We start from the raw sequence: 16,049 nt of genomic DNA on the forward strand, positions 1-16,049 counted from the left end.
GCAAATTTAATTCCATCGCTTCACTTTTCTCAGGCAAAAAATATCTTAACGCTAAAATTGTGTTGAGAGTGAGTATTATTTGTTAAAATCCGGTCCTTAAATATACTGCGCTGAGGTTACCTAGTGCACTCAAAAGAAAAAGCTGTGAATTGCAGTAAAAACAGTGGAGCAGCTCCACTGGGAAGGTCATAAATCCTTCAGGAGAACGTTATGATCCCTGTGTGAAATTTTATGTATGAACAATTCCTGTTGGATCTGTTTGAAATATTCTCAGAGTAATCACTTCCATACATCTCTCAGTGCTGAGAGCAAACATAGGGAATTAGTGCATTTCTGTTTTTGACTAAAACAGAAGAGGAGGTGGGTGAATTCAGGTTGATTGGGACACTTTTCCCCATCATCTGAATGGCAAAAATGTTCCCAATCAACCTGAATTCACCATATGTCTGTATAATTTTTTTCATCCCTGAAATTACAATACCACAATAAGAAATATGATAATAAAAAATGCGACTGGCGTTTAAAAATCCATTTGCGCAGACGTCATGTTCTAGCTAGGGCGGGGAAAATAACCAACCAACACAACCGTAGAGAGGGATTTTTCTGCTGATGATGACTGGATGGAGCTAGTGTTCATTTTGTTAACGAAAACTATGACAAAAAATGTCCATTAAAGACCTTTCTTTCTATGATTAAGAGGAGACGAGATGACACCAATGTAATTAATGTAATGAAGATGTATTGTAATTGTGACTATATCAATATGCAGTATCTGTCATGATCACCAGTTGGAGTGCCCTAGTTAGCCACTAGAGGGCACTCCAACACGGACTATTTCTCACCACACTTGGACTTCATTTCCCATAACCCACTTCCCGTACTCATTATCCTGTCATTGCACTCAGCTGTTTTGTGTTTGTTCATTAGTGTCTGTCTATTTATACCTAATTTGTTTCTGCTTTTGTTATTGTGGTTTCATTTACGGTCAACGGCTTCACTGTTTGCTTTCTTTGTTTTGTATGGACTGTTCTCTGGATTTTGACCCTTGCCTGTTTGGATTACGTTTTTGGTTTACCAAATTAAAGCTGCATTTGGATCTAACCCTCTTGTCTCTGTGCAATTCGTGACAGTATCATTGACGAAAAAGGATGTTGTTAATGTAGTAAAATCAAAATGTAGTAAAATCAGAACTTAATCAACATATCTCTTTATTTTTGTAAAAAAAAGAAACAATAACCTGGTGGTCACCCTAATTATGAGCAAGCTTTCAGTTTGAGAAGGCCTATGTAGTACATGAAACTATTTCTGTTTTTCCTTTTCCTTCATATGGCCTTTAAAACTGAACAAGAATGACTGAAAAAAGAGAGCGAGAGGGGAATGGACTTAAGTTATTTCACTCAACCAAGTAAAGGTCAGGGCTGATGCACTGTTACTATAGATGTCTGGCAGATAAAAGTCAGACAAAAATGTTCAGAATGTACAGAGAAGGAAAGGGAGACAGTAAGGGCTAGAGCCTGTTACGTGTTTACCTCTATCGCGAGCTGGAACTGTTCATGTTCTCTCTGTAGTTGTTCGGCCTCTGACAGTGAGCTTGCGTTCACCATACTGGCATCCAACATAGACTCACCGTTACGAATCCAACCCAGGACCTAAACAACGAGAAATACAACAAAAACAACTTTAGCACTAAAACACACAGTATCAGTATAACCTTATTCAATATCTACTAACCACCTTGTGTATTGATACACTTAAGAATACTTTTAAAAGAGTACTTATCACTTAAATAATATATTTTTAAAGAATACACTTTGTTTTCAGACAAATCATTGAATTTTAATTGCAACTAAAAGAAAATGCATTATAGTTTACATTTATATTAATAGCAATTAGTTGAACTTTTTGTACTCACTTAAGTCTTAAAGTGTTAGTTCACCCAAAAATGAAAATATGCCGTTCCACACCCGTAAGACCTTCGTTAATCTTCGGAACACAAATTAAGATATTTTTGTTGAAATCCGTGAGGCCTGCATAGCCAGCAATGACATTTCCTCTCTCAAGATCCATTAATGTACTAAAAACTCATTTTAATCAGTTCATGTGAGTACAGTGGTTCAATATTAATATTATAAAGTGACGAAAATATTTTTGGTGCACCAAAAAAACTAAATAATGACTTATATAGTGATGGCCGATTTCAAAACAATGCTTCAGGAAGCTTCAGAGCGTTATGATTCTTCTGTGTCGAATTGTGATTCGATCGCACGTCAAACTGCTGAAATCACGCGACTTTGGTGCTCCGAACCGCTGATTCGATACGCTGATTCATTGTGCTCCGAAGCTTCCTGAAGCAGTGTTTTGAAATCGGCCATCACTATATAAGTCGCTATTTTGTTTTTTTTTGGCGCACCAAAAATATTCTCGTCGCTTTATAATATTAATATTGAACCACTGTACTCACATGAACTGATTTAAATATGTTTTTAGTACCTTTATGGATCTTGAGAGAGGAAATGTCATTGCTGCCTATGCAGGCCTCACGGAGCCATCGGATTTCAACAAAAATATCTTAATTTGCATTCCGAAGATTAACGAAGGTCTTACGGGTGTGGAACAGCATGGGGGTAAGTAATTAATGACAGAATTTTCATTTTTGGGTGAACTAACCCTTTAAGTACACCTTGATATGTGATTTCATAATTAGTTCTATTGTGTTTGAATATGGTTAAAGGGGTCCTTGATTATGATTTCACTTTTTTAACTGTGTAATGTTGCTGTTTGAGCATAAACAACATCTGCAAAGTTACAACGCTCAACTTTAATGCAAAGGGAGATATTCGAGGGTCAATTCAACCCTGGATTTGCACTAAAGATGAACATGACAGCACATGCTAGTTGATGAGTTAAATCCACAGCAGCTACATAAATTTATCCAAACGTCCAGTTTCATTCTAAAAGTTGTAACTTCTTCCTGAGTCTCTCCATCAGTGTCTGACTCTGGTTTGAACAATGTAAGGCTGAACACCATTACTGACAAACCTCATTTTGGCTGTGTGAGATTCTCCAGCTTTGTTGTTGTTGAGCAACTGAAGCGCGAGCTGTTAAAGCCCCGCCCTCTTCTGTAAAGGGGGCCGGGAGCAGCAGCTCATTTGCATTTAAAGGGACACAAACAAAAACAGCATGTTCTATCTATCTATCATCTATCTGCAAGTAAATCCAGGAATCATCTGTTTGAAATACCAAACTGATATAGCTATCAAATTTATCTGTATATTGATACCCCAATGTGAAGCGATATCCTGAGGAGACTCCACAAAATTCATAATTCCCTCTGCTCATTTCTCTCCATTAGCACTTGTAGCAGCAGACACTTTAGGGCTGTCCCTGGCGACAGCACTTTGGCCCTCACTTACACTCCGAATGAGATTATCTCTGACAGACACAGTGAATCAGCCATCACTGCCAGTTGCATCACTCTCCATTGATTATCAATAAGAGGAAGCGCCAGTGACAGAGCCAAGAGAGCGCCACATGAGACTAGAGTGTGTACTAGAGCCCAGGACTGTGAGTTACAATACTCTTTTGCTTCATAAGATGACCAGTATTTTGTCATTTTTAACAAATGGACCAGCGAGGGTGAGTCTTCTGAAAGTGTTGTGGTATTATGGGTAAGGGGAAAACATCTACATTACTGTTCAGAAATTTGTGGTCCACCCTGGTCCTGGAGATGCCCCAACAGTACACATGTTGGATGTCTCTAAAACACTTATTTCAGGTCTTGGAGTCTTTACCAATCAGCTAATGAGTTGAATCAAGAACACATACAGTACAAAATGTGCCGTGTTGAGGTACTACAGGATCAAGGATGGGAAACACTGCTATATAGTATGGATAGTGTGCTAAACAGAATATAGGGTACAACTTGGCTAAAGGCGCCATGGGGCAAAAGGCGCCTTTGATTTTATTTTCCTCTGAACCACTAGGTGGCACAAAAACTTGCCATAGCACTTTCCTAAATACCCGCTTTTCAAAATGCACATGTAAATTTGTCTGATCTTTGACGCGATCGCGGGCAGCAGTGCAAAGTTGATTCTGAGGTAGTTTTATATAATATTTGATGTTTTTTAAAATGTTGTTGATTTAAGTAGCAAATGAGAATCGACTAAATTAATGTTTATATTTTCAGACAAAGGTTTTCTTAATGGTTTTCAGTTTTGTTCAAGGTAATTAAAGCAACAGTTTTTTAATAACAGAAGAATATGTAAAAGTATGGTATTTGGGGTAAAAAGCGCACCTGCTGTTGGGGCAAAAGGCACAATAATTAACATGATAATAAATAGCTGGCTGACTTTTCCATTTGTTGACATGACATTGTTAGATTCAGTTGGTAAATATCATATATCAAATTGTGTATCCACCTTAGAGTTAATAGGCTACCCATATTTATAACGAAGCAATCATATTTAAAAATATGATATTAATCATATCATAATAAAATATCACTTATTGTTACTACTGTAGATCTATATTAAATATTATGCTTTCAGAATCTTTACTTTTTAAAATAATTTTGTTTCTGTATTTTTTAAATATATTTTTATATTAACATATTTTAATGACAGTATTGAACAAAAATTAATTATTTTATTTATAAAAATAAATAGAAAATAGTACAAACTTTGCTAAAGTGATTCTTTTTAACAAGTATTAACCATTTTAGCTAAAGCATTTGTATCAATACTGTGTGCCTTTTACCCCATGGCACACTTTTACACCATCGCCAACTCATATATTTATAAGATTTTTAAACAAAATTAACCACTTTTATGATTTATTTTCACACAAAATCAGTTTCTCCATCAATGTTCAATACAAACATTTTTTTTTTTTTTCTGCAATCATACACCTTGAGAGTAGTGAAAAGCACATTTTTCTTAAGGTGTGCCTTTAGCCCCGTCGTACCCTATCTTTGGGATATAATTTACAGCTGTGGTTCTGAACAGCTAAAATCTGGTTGCTCTTTATCCCAAATACCACAGTAAGAGTATGAAGAAAACAGAAGACAGTCAAACAGCAGGAATCATTTTTCATTGATAAAGTTTCACTTTTGGCCCTGAAATGAATAAGCAGATGCAAGAGAGTGTGTTTCACCTGTTTAACCTCAGCCTGTAGGTGGCGTAGCTGCACACACTGCTCCAGGCGTTTCTGTGTATGTTCAGCACTCACGTCCAGCTCATGCTGTTTCTCATGAAGAAACTCCAACAACTCCTGAACTTGAGTGGCCAGGTCCACCTCCTTCTCCCCGGTCAACTCGATACCTGCATATTACACACAAATACACACTTCTGTTTATATTCCTGCTGAATCTACAGTGTCTATACTGTCTGAAAGAATGCGTTCACAGCTCAACACCACTGGGTGGCAGTATGGCAGCTAGTTCAAATCCAGTGTTCTCAGCATCTACAAAACCGCTCTTCTCGTCCTAACTGATGTACTATATCATAGATCAAAATAAAACGTTCCTCTTTCAACTCAGTCTTTTGTTTATTCTGACCCTTAGACATCACAAATGTTGCTGCTATTGTCCAAAAATAGCTTTGATTTTTCTTCTTTAGATTCTGGGGTGAAGTATTACCCAGAATAGGTTAATTAGTGTTTTTAGCTAGTTCACTGATCCAAAAAAAAATCAGTTTGGTCAGTTTGATTTCTACTAATTACAGTACAAGAGAGAGCTAAAATCTAAAATTGGGAAGTTTATTTAGAGTTACTAAACTAAAGTAATAATAACTAAATAAATAAAGCACAGTTGACATGTATATAAACCATGTACTAAAGCTTAATTCAGTCATTTTCTATGTTGTCTCAGCAAAATCGGACACACCCATCCATTGGACATGCAGGCATGTGTGAGAGATCGTCACAGTAATGTCTGGAACAGACGGTGTCCAAACCTCGAACAGAAGAGAGTGTCCTCAGCCAAGACCCATATGTGAGAGAGAGAGGGGGGTGAGAGTTGGGTCAGCAGTTTGAGGAGAGGAAGTCTGTTTCCAGTGTTAAAAATATCTGTGAGACACAGAGCTGGAGATTGGGACGATATGAAGATAAAAGCAGAGAGGAAGAGTAATGTGTGTTGAAGACAGAGACAGATGAAGAGATGGCTGGGTGACATAAGTATTGAGTGTTTAGGCTTGATTCTTTTTACTCTTTTTATATTGAAACTAAAGCTTTACTGAGCATTATCAGTGGCAGCTACCCATGTGGCTGAATGGTTGAATCCCATTGGTCCATCTTGCTGTGTCTCTGTAGACTGCTATATATTAACGACACGCCGCCACCTGACACTTCCTCTGAACTGCTCTTCTATCTCTGTATCTGTATCTATTTCTCTATTAAATCCAACCTGATCTCATGAGAATTTGTGAGTATTGTATGGGTATTGTGTGAGATCAGATTGATTTGGATGATGACTTGTACAAAAGTGTATGATTTGTAGGTAAAACGTTACCATGAAGATTAACTAATCACCAGCATGAGCAGAAATGTACAAATTAGATTGTACGAATTGTATGATATCATATAATTTCGCAACCAATTCATAAAAACATTTGTTAAAGGTGCCATCGATTGGAAAACTGAATTTACCTTGGCATAGTTGAATAACAAGAGTTCAGTACATGGAAAAGACAAACAGTGAGTCTCAAACTCCATTGTTTCCTCCTCCTCATATAAATCTCATTTGTTTAAACGACCTCCGAAGAACAGGCGAATCTCAACATAACACTGACTGTTACGTAACAGTCGGGATCATTAATATGTATGACCCCAATATTTGCATATGCCAGCTCATGTTCAAGGCATTACACAAGGGCAGGACGTCTGGATGTGCACAGCTGAATCATCAGACTAGGTAAGCAAGCAAGAACAATAGCAAAAAATGGCAGATGGAGCAATAATAACTGACATGATCCATGATATCATGATATTTTTAGTGATACTTGTAAATTGTCTTTCTAAATGTTTCGTTAGCATGTTAAATGCTAATGTACTGTTAAATGTGGTTAAAGTTACCATCGTTTATTACTGTATTCATGGAGACAAGAGCCGTTGCTATTTTCATTTTTAAACACTTGCAGTCTATATAATTCATAAACAACTTCATTCTTTATAAATCTCTCCAACAGTGTGTAATGTTAGCTTTAGCCATGGAGCACTATCAAACTCATTCAGAATCAAATGTAAACATCCAAATAAATACTATACTCACATGATCTGATGTATGCATGCAGCATGCATGACGAACACTTTGTAAAGATCCATTTTGAGGGTTATATTAGCTGTGTGAACTTTTAAGGCAAGCGCGAGCTCCGGGGGCGGGGAGCGTGAGGAATTAAATGGACCGCAGCCTGAATCGGTGCATAGTTAATGATGCCCCAAAATAAGCAGTTAAAAAAATTAATTAAAATAAATCTATGGGGTATTTTGTGCTGAAACTTCACAGACACATTCAGGGGACACCTTAGACTTATATTACATCTTGTAAAAAAACGTTCGATGGCACCTTTAAATAATTGTCATGAGATTGTTGATGACTGATCAAGAGTTCTTTGCTCTCTTAGCATCTCACAATGATAAATATCAATTAGACATGTTCATTCTATAGTTCACAAACACACACACACACAGTTACAGGACACATTCACTCAAGGAAAAATGCAAGAGACCGTTCCACTTTGAGACAGTCTCTTTAAAAATAACCATGACGCATTAAAAAAGTGATGCAGAGTGCTGAGCCAGTCACACTGACAATAGTGTGCATGCTTATTATGATTATTGTAAAAAGATGCCCTTTGAAGTGTTTTTTATTGAGTTGATATTCTAGTCTTTGACAAGGACTGCCATAATAACAGATATAACACCAAAGACTTTAATTTTGTACATAAGAAAAAAATTTGATGTTCCTAAAGGGTTAGTTCACCCAAAAATGAAATTTCTGTCATTAATTACTCATGTCGTTCCAAAACTGTAAGACCTTTGTTCATCTTTAGAACACAAATTAAGATATTTGTTGATGAAATCCAAGGTTTTTTTTTATAAATCCAAGATTTTTCATATCAACAGAAAAATATACCAGGATAACCTGGCTTCTTTTGACACTTCCCTGCTTCAGGGAGGTCATGGTTAATGATATGTTAAAGTCCGCTGGCACGTTGATGTGATTGGTTACAAGGTAGTTTGTGACGTCAGAAACACCAGCGATTTTCAAACCATGGGTTTGAGACTGTTTTTGTTTCACTGTAGTCTTAAGGAAAAAATACTCAGTAATGGTGTTGACTGATGAATCTGCACATGGTTTGTCTTAAAGCATATTAAAATCACCACATAGACATATAAACAACATTAATAACATGAATTTCACCAATTTCTTTAATGATTACATTTAGGTAATTTTTTTTAACTTCTTTTTTAAGAAGATTTTTGCAGCCCCTGGTCATTTTTGTGTGCAATATGCATCAGATAGTCAGTGAACAGACTGTGGGCGGTCTGTGGATGAGAACCTGGAAGTACCAACAGTACAACAATTTATGACCACCAGCGCTTTAATCTCTGTCAGTGTGAAAGCACCTGTACTCTTTTTCATCTTCTTCTCTCTCTCACCTGAGGCTTGGACCTCCATGATGTACTGATGCAGATCTTGACCCTGCTGCATAACCTCATAGGTCATGTTGTTCATGGCCTGTTTTCTCTCCGCGTGCCGCTGGAGTCTCTGTTCGGCCAGACTGGGTTCTTCTGCGGTAAATTCATTTACCTGTCGAACCAGGTCCTCGTTCCACGCGTCTAACTCTGCCGTTACCTGCAGGACAGGAGGGATAGTTAATCGCCTCTGCACATGGCCTGAGGATATTAGCAAATCAATTATAAATGAATTACTTCAGCCATTTATGATGAATAATGAGATATAGCAGCAAGGTATGTGGTTTAATGCAACCAAGAACAAATGTATTTGTTAATGATGTTTTTTTCCAGTATCGATGATGGAAAATAAAGACGGAAAGCAGTTGTTTAAGCAGCCTAACTTATTTAACTTATTAAAAAGACATATTTTGATTCATCATTGAACAAAAGACTCTGAGAAATCTAATTTTCCTTGGTCTTTTGACATATATAATGTCTTTGGTACCATTAAAACATCTTACAAGTTTTATATCTTAAAACATCCTCATTATAAACAAAGCATTTATTTAAATTCACAGTGATATCAAATTTGACCATTCTTATTTTTTCATGAAATATTGCATTTATATATAATAAATTATATTTATAATAAAATGATTTATCGGTATACATCATCATCATTATTTATTTATTTATTTATTTTTTAATTTATGTGCCCTCATAATCTTTCATCAAAATAACTTGCCCTCCCTCTTCTCTTCTCTGATGATGTGTTTGCTGACACGAGGGCGGGGCAACCTGTCACTCATATAGCTCACCAATAGCAAACCACAACTATCCAATGATCCTAATCATCCAATCAGTTCCCCATAAACAAAATAAAGTCCATTTTTCTTGTTTGAGAATACTTAATTTTTTAAAATTAGAATGTTTTGTGGCTTTGAATTTATCATATTTTATACTTATAGTCGGTAGCTCTATTGTGTCAAATATATTTTTCACATAGAAAGAAGTAGTTCGTTTATTTTATAGAATCTTTTTTTTTATTTTTTTTAAATATTCATTTCAGAGCCGGTCGTTTTGGTTCAAAATCAAGAACTATTTATTGAAGATTTAAAAAAAAAAAAAAAAAACTCTATGGAGAAAATTATTTCAAAGTATGCAAACACACTGTCTTCACCTCAATGGTGTACTGCTCAAAGATGCGCAGCTGCAGGAAGATGTCAAGTTTGATCTTCCTCTCATGGAAAAGTTCCTCCATGTGGCCCTGGGCCTCCTCTAGCTGCTGTAGGACGCCCTCGATGTGAGCGATGGAGCTCGTGTGAGGCATCTTATTACTGCTCATTGCTGAATCTCTGTGCAACACAGAACTAATGTGTTAAGAGTGTAAATTAGGGTTAGAACCATTACAATTTGCTTATATAAAAGGAATATTCTGGGTAAAGTACAATTTAATGTTTATAAACAACATATCTGTGACATTATGTAAATTACAGAAAATTATTTTAACTCCTTCTTCAGTTTGTAAAATTAAATGGGAAACATGTTTACACTAATTCACTTACAAATTATGTATGACTTTTCTCACACAGACTTATTTTATTTATTTATTTTTATTTTTATTTTTTTAAATCTGTGTTCAAATCTCTGGAATTTTCTGTGGGACTTAATACAACTTTCCACAGATGGCTTTGGTAAGTGACTGTTATCACACCAGTATTAAGCCAACACATGTAATGTTTTAGTCTTATACTTTCAAAAGAGTGTTATAGCTGCATATGAAGAGTTTGGTTCCAAAACGCAATAACTCCATTTTGATTAATTTGAGTAAAAAAGTGTTTTCTTTACCAAGAAAGTAGCAAGATGAAAACCACTATTTTCTGTTTCAATCTTTCACATAGCATCTTTTGGTTATAAAAACATTAAAAATTCAAATCTATCAAATCTTAAATTGAAAATACACAAAGTAAGTTGATTCACATATATGAAAGAGTCTAAACTTTGCCAATATTTATCTTATATACAGACATTCAGCAGTCGCTCCCAAAATGAATTCAACGAGTCAACTTGTTAATGTTATAAATTATGTGTTATTACCGATTAAAGAGTATCTGGCGCCACCACACGGTTAAATAGACACATTTGTCGAGTACATTGGTATTAAAAACGGCTTTTTAAAAAGTTGTTTACAGTGTGTGGAATGGTGCACTGTGATTGGTTGAGAGCGGATATATCGCGTTCTGCAGAAAAAGGAAACTGGCGTTTGTCGCGTTTTGGAAAGAAAGGGAGAAAACATGACAGAATAACACCACAGATATCGCATTTTGCGCAAAATTAATAGATGACTTTTCAATACCAACCAGATACAATACTGATTTTGGCGGAAACTCAATTTTTTTGAAAATGGCGTTTATCGCGTTTTGGAACCAAACTCTTCATATATTTTAAACACTTATTCAGTGCAGCATGCTTGCAATGTAAGAACAAAAGCAGTAGAAAAACATAAAAGTTTCTGGTTACTTTTAGCCAAGACATTATCCACTAAGCTTACATTACATTTAACCCAATATGGTAAAACACCATCATAATTCAGTGAAAATTCCATCACATTAACATAGTTGTTTATTACTGCCCTGATGAAGCTGTTTGACAACAGATATGTGTATATGCCTCACAACACAAAATGATAAATTTGAATTTACAGATTTGTTATCATCTTCAAAAGTTTAGATGTTGTCTCCTCAAGCTTAGGTATGTAAACATTTGAACAGGATCTTTGTGTAAATTATATAAGTTACAGGAATTTTTTTCTGTGTAATGTAAACACCTGTTTTGCAGTATTTTTGAGATTTTGAAAAGTATGTAAACTTATGAGCACAACTATGCGTGTGTTGATACCTGAGTTGTTGCATAAGGTCTTCTCCCTCTTTAATGACATTGAGTGTGGCCTCCAGCGTGGCCGTCTGCTGCTGCTGAAACTGTTTTATCAGCTCCTGAACCGAATCAACCGAGTCGGAACAAACTTCCTCCAGCAGCTCCTTTTGCAGGTCCTCCATCCACGTCCACAACTGGAACACACACACATACCAACACACATTAATCCTTATACAGACTTGCAGTGATAGCTTCTGATGATGTTTCTACGTGATATTCAAACTTTTCTGCACTTACATTTTCATTGAGACATTTTTAGTATTTTATTAAGTAACTTATTTTTATTAATTTTATAATCAACATTTATTCCTCAAAATGGAGACAAAACCTGACCCATATACAAGCACAGTAACATACTTACAGCAGTAAAGACCTAAAAAAAGTTTTTTTTTTTTTTTACTTTTCTACAGCCTCAGAGATGGAGTGACCTGTCTGCACAGATTATAACTCTCATCTAACAATAATCTGTCCTGAATCCAATATTAGAAAGCAGCCAGAAATGTATGCTCTCATTTCTCATGCTGCTTCCATTTTTAACATTTCAGTGTAAAAGATTAAACAGTATAGAAATGATTCATTAAAACTTAGAACAAAATGATCCCCCAAACACTGGAGTGCTGTGTGGTGTATAGTGCTCGAAGGTCAGCGCTGGTTTGAGCACCAAAAGGGCATTTAACATCAGGTTTCTGAAGAGGGACTGAACCTCAGTGGCAGTTCTAGACTATGGTAAACTATACCTTTATTTGAAATGTATAGTTTCCTAAAAATGAAAATTCTGTCAAAATTACATCATAAAAGAAGATATTTTGAGAATTGTCTCGTTGTTGTTGTTCTTTTTTCATCCATAAAACTGAAGTCTATGGGTACAGAAACATTTTGGTTACCAACATTCTTTAAAATATCTTCTTTTATGTTCAACAAGAAAGAAACTCGTACAGGTTTGGAACAACATGAGGGTGAGTAAATGATGACAGAATTTTCATTTTTGGGTGAAGTAACCCTTTAACCTATTTTTAGGATTATTGGAAGTCATTTTACTGGGTCATGTATCACTCTGCAGTCTTTACACATGAACTAAACTGATTTCAGTTTCATTTACTGTTTTGACAAGTAATCTTGTATTGTAGTATGATAATGAACAGTGATGACAAAACACACTTTTAATATCTAGGCAGAGATGGGCACTCGAGTTAGTGAATTGGACTCGAGTCGCATTTTAATAGACTTTAGACTTGACTCGACTCAACACAACACAAAGGACTTTTATCCTTAACTTCTGATATCATAAATAAAGAATTTGTGTTTTATTTGAATGGTTTTATAATATCTGCATCACATATATTTCCCTATGTGTCGTGGTAGATCGAACCCTTATTATAGAATTACATTACTTATGTCTTATAACTCAATAGCGGACTATTTGCAAAGTTTATAGTCATGATTGTTTCAATTGTTGTTTAAAAACAAACATCTAATACTGTATAAGCAACACTGGACAGCTTGATAGAGTATCATTATTTCTCACAATACATGAACATGACTGAAATTAAATATATTCTTTTACCTGTATATCTTTTCTCTGTGGTGAAACACTGTCTCTGATAGTGATGGGGTCGCTCATGTTCATTGCATTGGTCATAATTTTGGCTGTATTATAATGACAATCCTCAACTAGATGGAACTAGTATATAAATAAAGGTGACTTGACTTGACTTGACTTGACTTGACTTCCTAATTCGGTCAAAGATGACATATGTGGACATTCAGAGAAATTAGCTACACTGTAAAAAATTACCGTGATTTTAACAGTAAAAGACTGTAAAAATGCTACAGTGAAAAACTGTTAATTGGTTTACAGAAAGTTCCCGTACTACATACGGTGAATAACTGTAATAGATCTAACGGTACATTTAATGTAATTTTACGGTAAAATACCGTTAAATTCACAGTTTTTGGAAGTGAAAATAACAATTCATTGTAAAATTTACAGTGAAAAACCGTAAATTGACATTCCCACAATTCCCTGCGTGACACTTCAAATTTGATATTTTCGTTGAAATAACTCTGTTTCTTCTTATTTTTTCTCATTTTTTTCTAATCAGTTATGTACATTAGGGTTTTATGTTACACCTAATGTTGTTAAATTAATGTTTATTGCATTTTTAAAATGTCATGTGTGTTACCATGATGGTGTTTAGTGTGTGTGTGAATGACACTGTGTGCACCTTCTATATATTAGTATTGTCCTTCTCAGCTTGTGGAAAATCTGCTTGTGATGAACTTTGATTCATCATGTGACTCTTATCACCACTGTGTTTGGTGACTGTCAGTGTATTATAAACGTGCAAAACAGATATTAGTACTTCATTAGTTTGGTAAATTAACATTAATATCAGTTAATGAAATATGTTATTTTACCGTAAATTTCACCGATTTTTTTTTACGTTGCTACCGTATTTTTTACGGTAAAATTCTGGCAACCACAGCTGCCGGCTTTTTACCGTAAATTTTACTGGGATTTTTTTTACAGTGTACATTTTAACGCTCAAATGAATGAAATGACTTAAAGGGGGGCTATAATGTTATTTCATGTATTCTGACTTATTTACACTGTTAAAGAGTTGGATTCTCATGCTAAACATGGCCAAAGTTTCAAAACATGAGTTGGACGAATGACGGAGTATTTCTGTTCCATAAATTCTCTTCCAAATTCTCACAGGATTCTGACTTTTTTTTTTAGAGTATGGGCCTGAGTGATGTCAACAAGGGCGGAATTCCTTGTATGGGCACTTCTCACAGAAGGGTGCGCGCGCACACATGGACCTGAGCGAGAGCGCAAGAGCACGCTAATCAACGTGTTTACGGAAGTCATCGGCAGCGCTGCACAGGTCACGAAATCAACAATGTCACCAAAGACGTGTGTTTTTGGTTGTGAGGGAAAGATAACCTTGCTTCTCAAAGAACCCAGTGTTCAGTGGAGCTGAGAGGTTTGTGCTCATGCTTTACATTGATGCGCTCTCGATATTCGTTATTAAAATAACCATAGAAACTGATAGTTGCAATCACTTTTTAATTGGTTAAAATGAATGGAGAATATCTCGTGTTTTTCCGTGGCTGCTTGAGCCCTCAGGATCAGCGCTTATGGTTTCATAAACAAGGCCCAGTTCCACACTGGATTTACAGATCGTTTGAAACTGAAAGATGGAGTGATAATGATCCCGGTCATGAGTCTGTTTTGTTGGCAATAGGCGCCTAAGTGCATATAATGTAAACAACACGAACGTAGTAAATTCATGAATTCATTATTCATCATTCACTATACGATATATTCATTATAGTGATTCAAAAGTTATCTAGGGATAATGTGATCATGTATTGTGTGTTTAAATACAGTTGTTTAGCTGACCATTGATAGCTTTCTACACAAAAGCTGCGCATACTCGTGACTCTAGCTCCGCTCACAGGACACGTCTCCAGGCGCTCGGCTGTTTTCGGAAATACTCGGTACAGCGTATATATCTTTTATAAAAATGATTAAACTAAAGACTTTTTGGAGATATGAAGGATGCACTACTACTCTATAGGTACTCAAGATTAACATGAGATTGGCAGAAACTGTGTGTGATACCCCCCCCCCCCCCCCCCCCCCCCCCCCCCCCCCCCCTTAAAGATAATTTAATTTTACTGAAAGAAATTCAAAGTTATCAAATTAGGTCAGTAAAATGATCTGATTTATCACTGCTGTGTATGGGTAAAATTACACACAGCACAACTTGTATAAAAAGAGCTTATTTTATGTATAATCAAGTGCTTAATAGTCTGCATTTTAAAACTCAGTTTCGCTTTTCTGCATTGGTCATTGAGTAATTTCTTCTTTGCAGAGTTTAAAAGGTTATGGCACAAAAAATTGCTCTTTTTTAATCACTAATGGAAAATAGTTTGGTGCGATATGGTTCCAAATTTTAGGGGGCCAAAGGGGGGGGCCAAGATTGCTTGACACAGGTCGGACTGGCCATCCAGTATTTTGTCTGATTTTGCATAAATGAAATGAAAGAAACGTTAAAACATTGTAAGCTTTTGTCATGACAATTTGTGCGTGTATTGTTTACTATCAGCTGTGCAAGACAATCAAGAAGCAGCAAACACAGCAAACTGATTCAGTATGTCCTACATTACGGTTCCTGTGCAAATAAACTTATGTCATCTTTGTGCTGCATTAAAAAGTCTCTGTAAATGCATCTTCATCACTGTTCCATGTGGAGGAATAAAAACTCTTTGAATTAATGCTGTTCATAATTAATTAACTTATGAGAAACCATTCATGGAGCCAATCCTGCTGATGGATTAACAGGACCAGAGAATATCAGTCACACAGGCATGTTTAATAAACATAAATCCCTCTTTGTAAGACCTTACAGTGTTTCCACCTTTTGAACAATTGC

General features: G+C 35.8%; 1 protein-coding gene across 6 annotated transcripts in view; it reads right to left on the reverse strand.

Moving 5' to 3' along the window:
- kalrna (kalirin RhoGEF kinase a) overlaps nucleotides 1–16,049 on the reverse strand; it is a 320,600-nt gene that overhangs the window by 107,901 nt on the left and 196,650 nt on the right. For all 6 annotated transcript variants that reach the window (XM_048192910.1, XM_048192911.1, XM_048192909.1 and 3 more), the window contains 5 exons: nucleotides 11,572–11,741; nucleotides 9,854–10,028; nucleotides 8,656–8,851; nucleotides 5,152–5,318; nucleotides 1,530–1,649 (listed from right to left, as the gene is read on the reverse strand). In XM_048192910.1, coding sequence (XP_048048867.1) covers nucleotides 1,530–1,649; nucleotides 5,152–5,318; nucleotides 8,656–8,851; nucleotides 9,854–10,028; nucleotides 11,572–11,741 — 828 coding nt within the window. The remainder of the gene's footprint in view (nucleotides 1–1,529; nucleotides 1,650–5,151; nucleotides 5,319–8,655; nucleotides 8,852–9,853; nucleotides 10,029–11,571; nucleotides 11,742–16,049) is intronic.

This window comes from Megalobrama amblycephala, linkage group LG6 (assembly GCF_018812025.1).
Source record: "Megalobrama amblycephala isolate DHTTF-2021 linkage group LG6, ASM1881202v1, whole genome shotgun sequence".
NCBI classification, from domain to species: Eukaryota; Metazoa; Chordata; class Actinopteri; order Cypriniformes; family Xenocyprididae; genus Megalobrama; species Megalobrama amblycephala.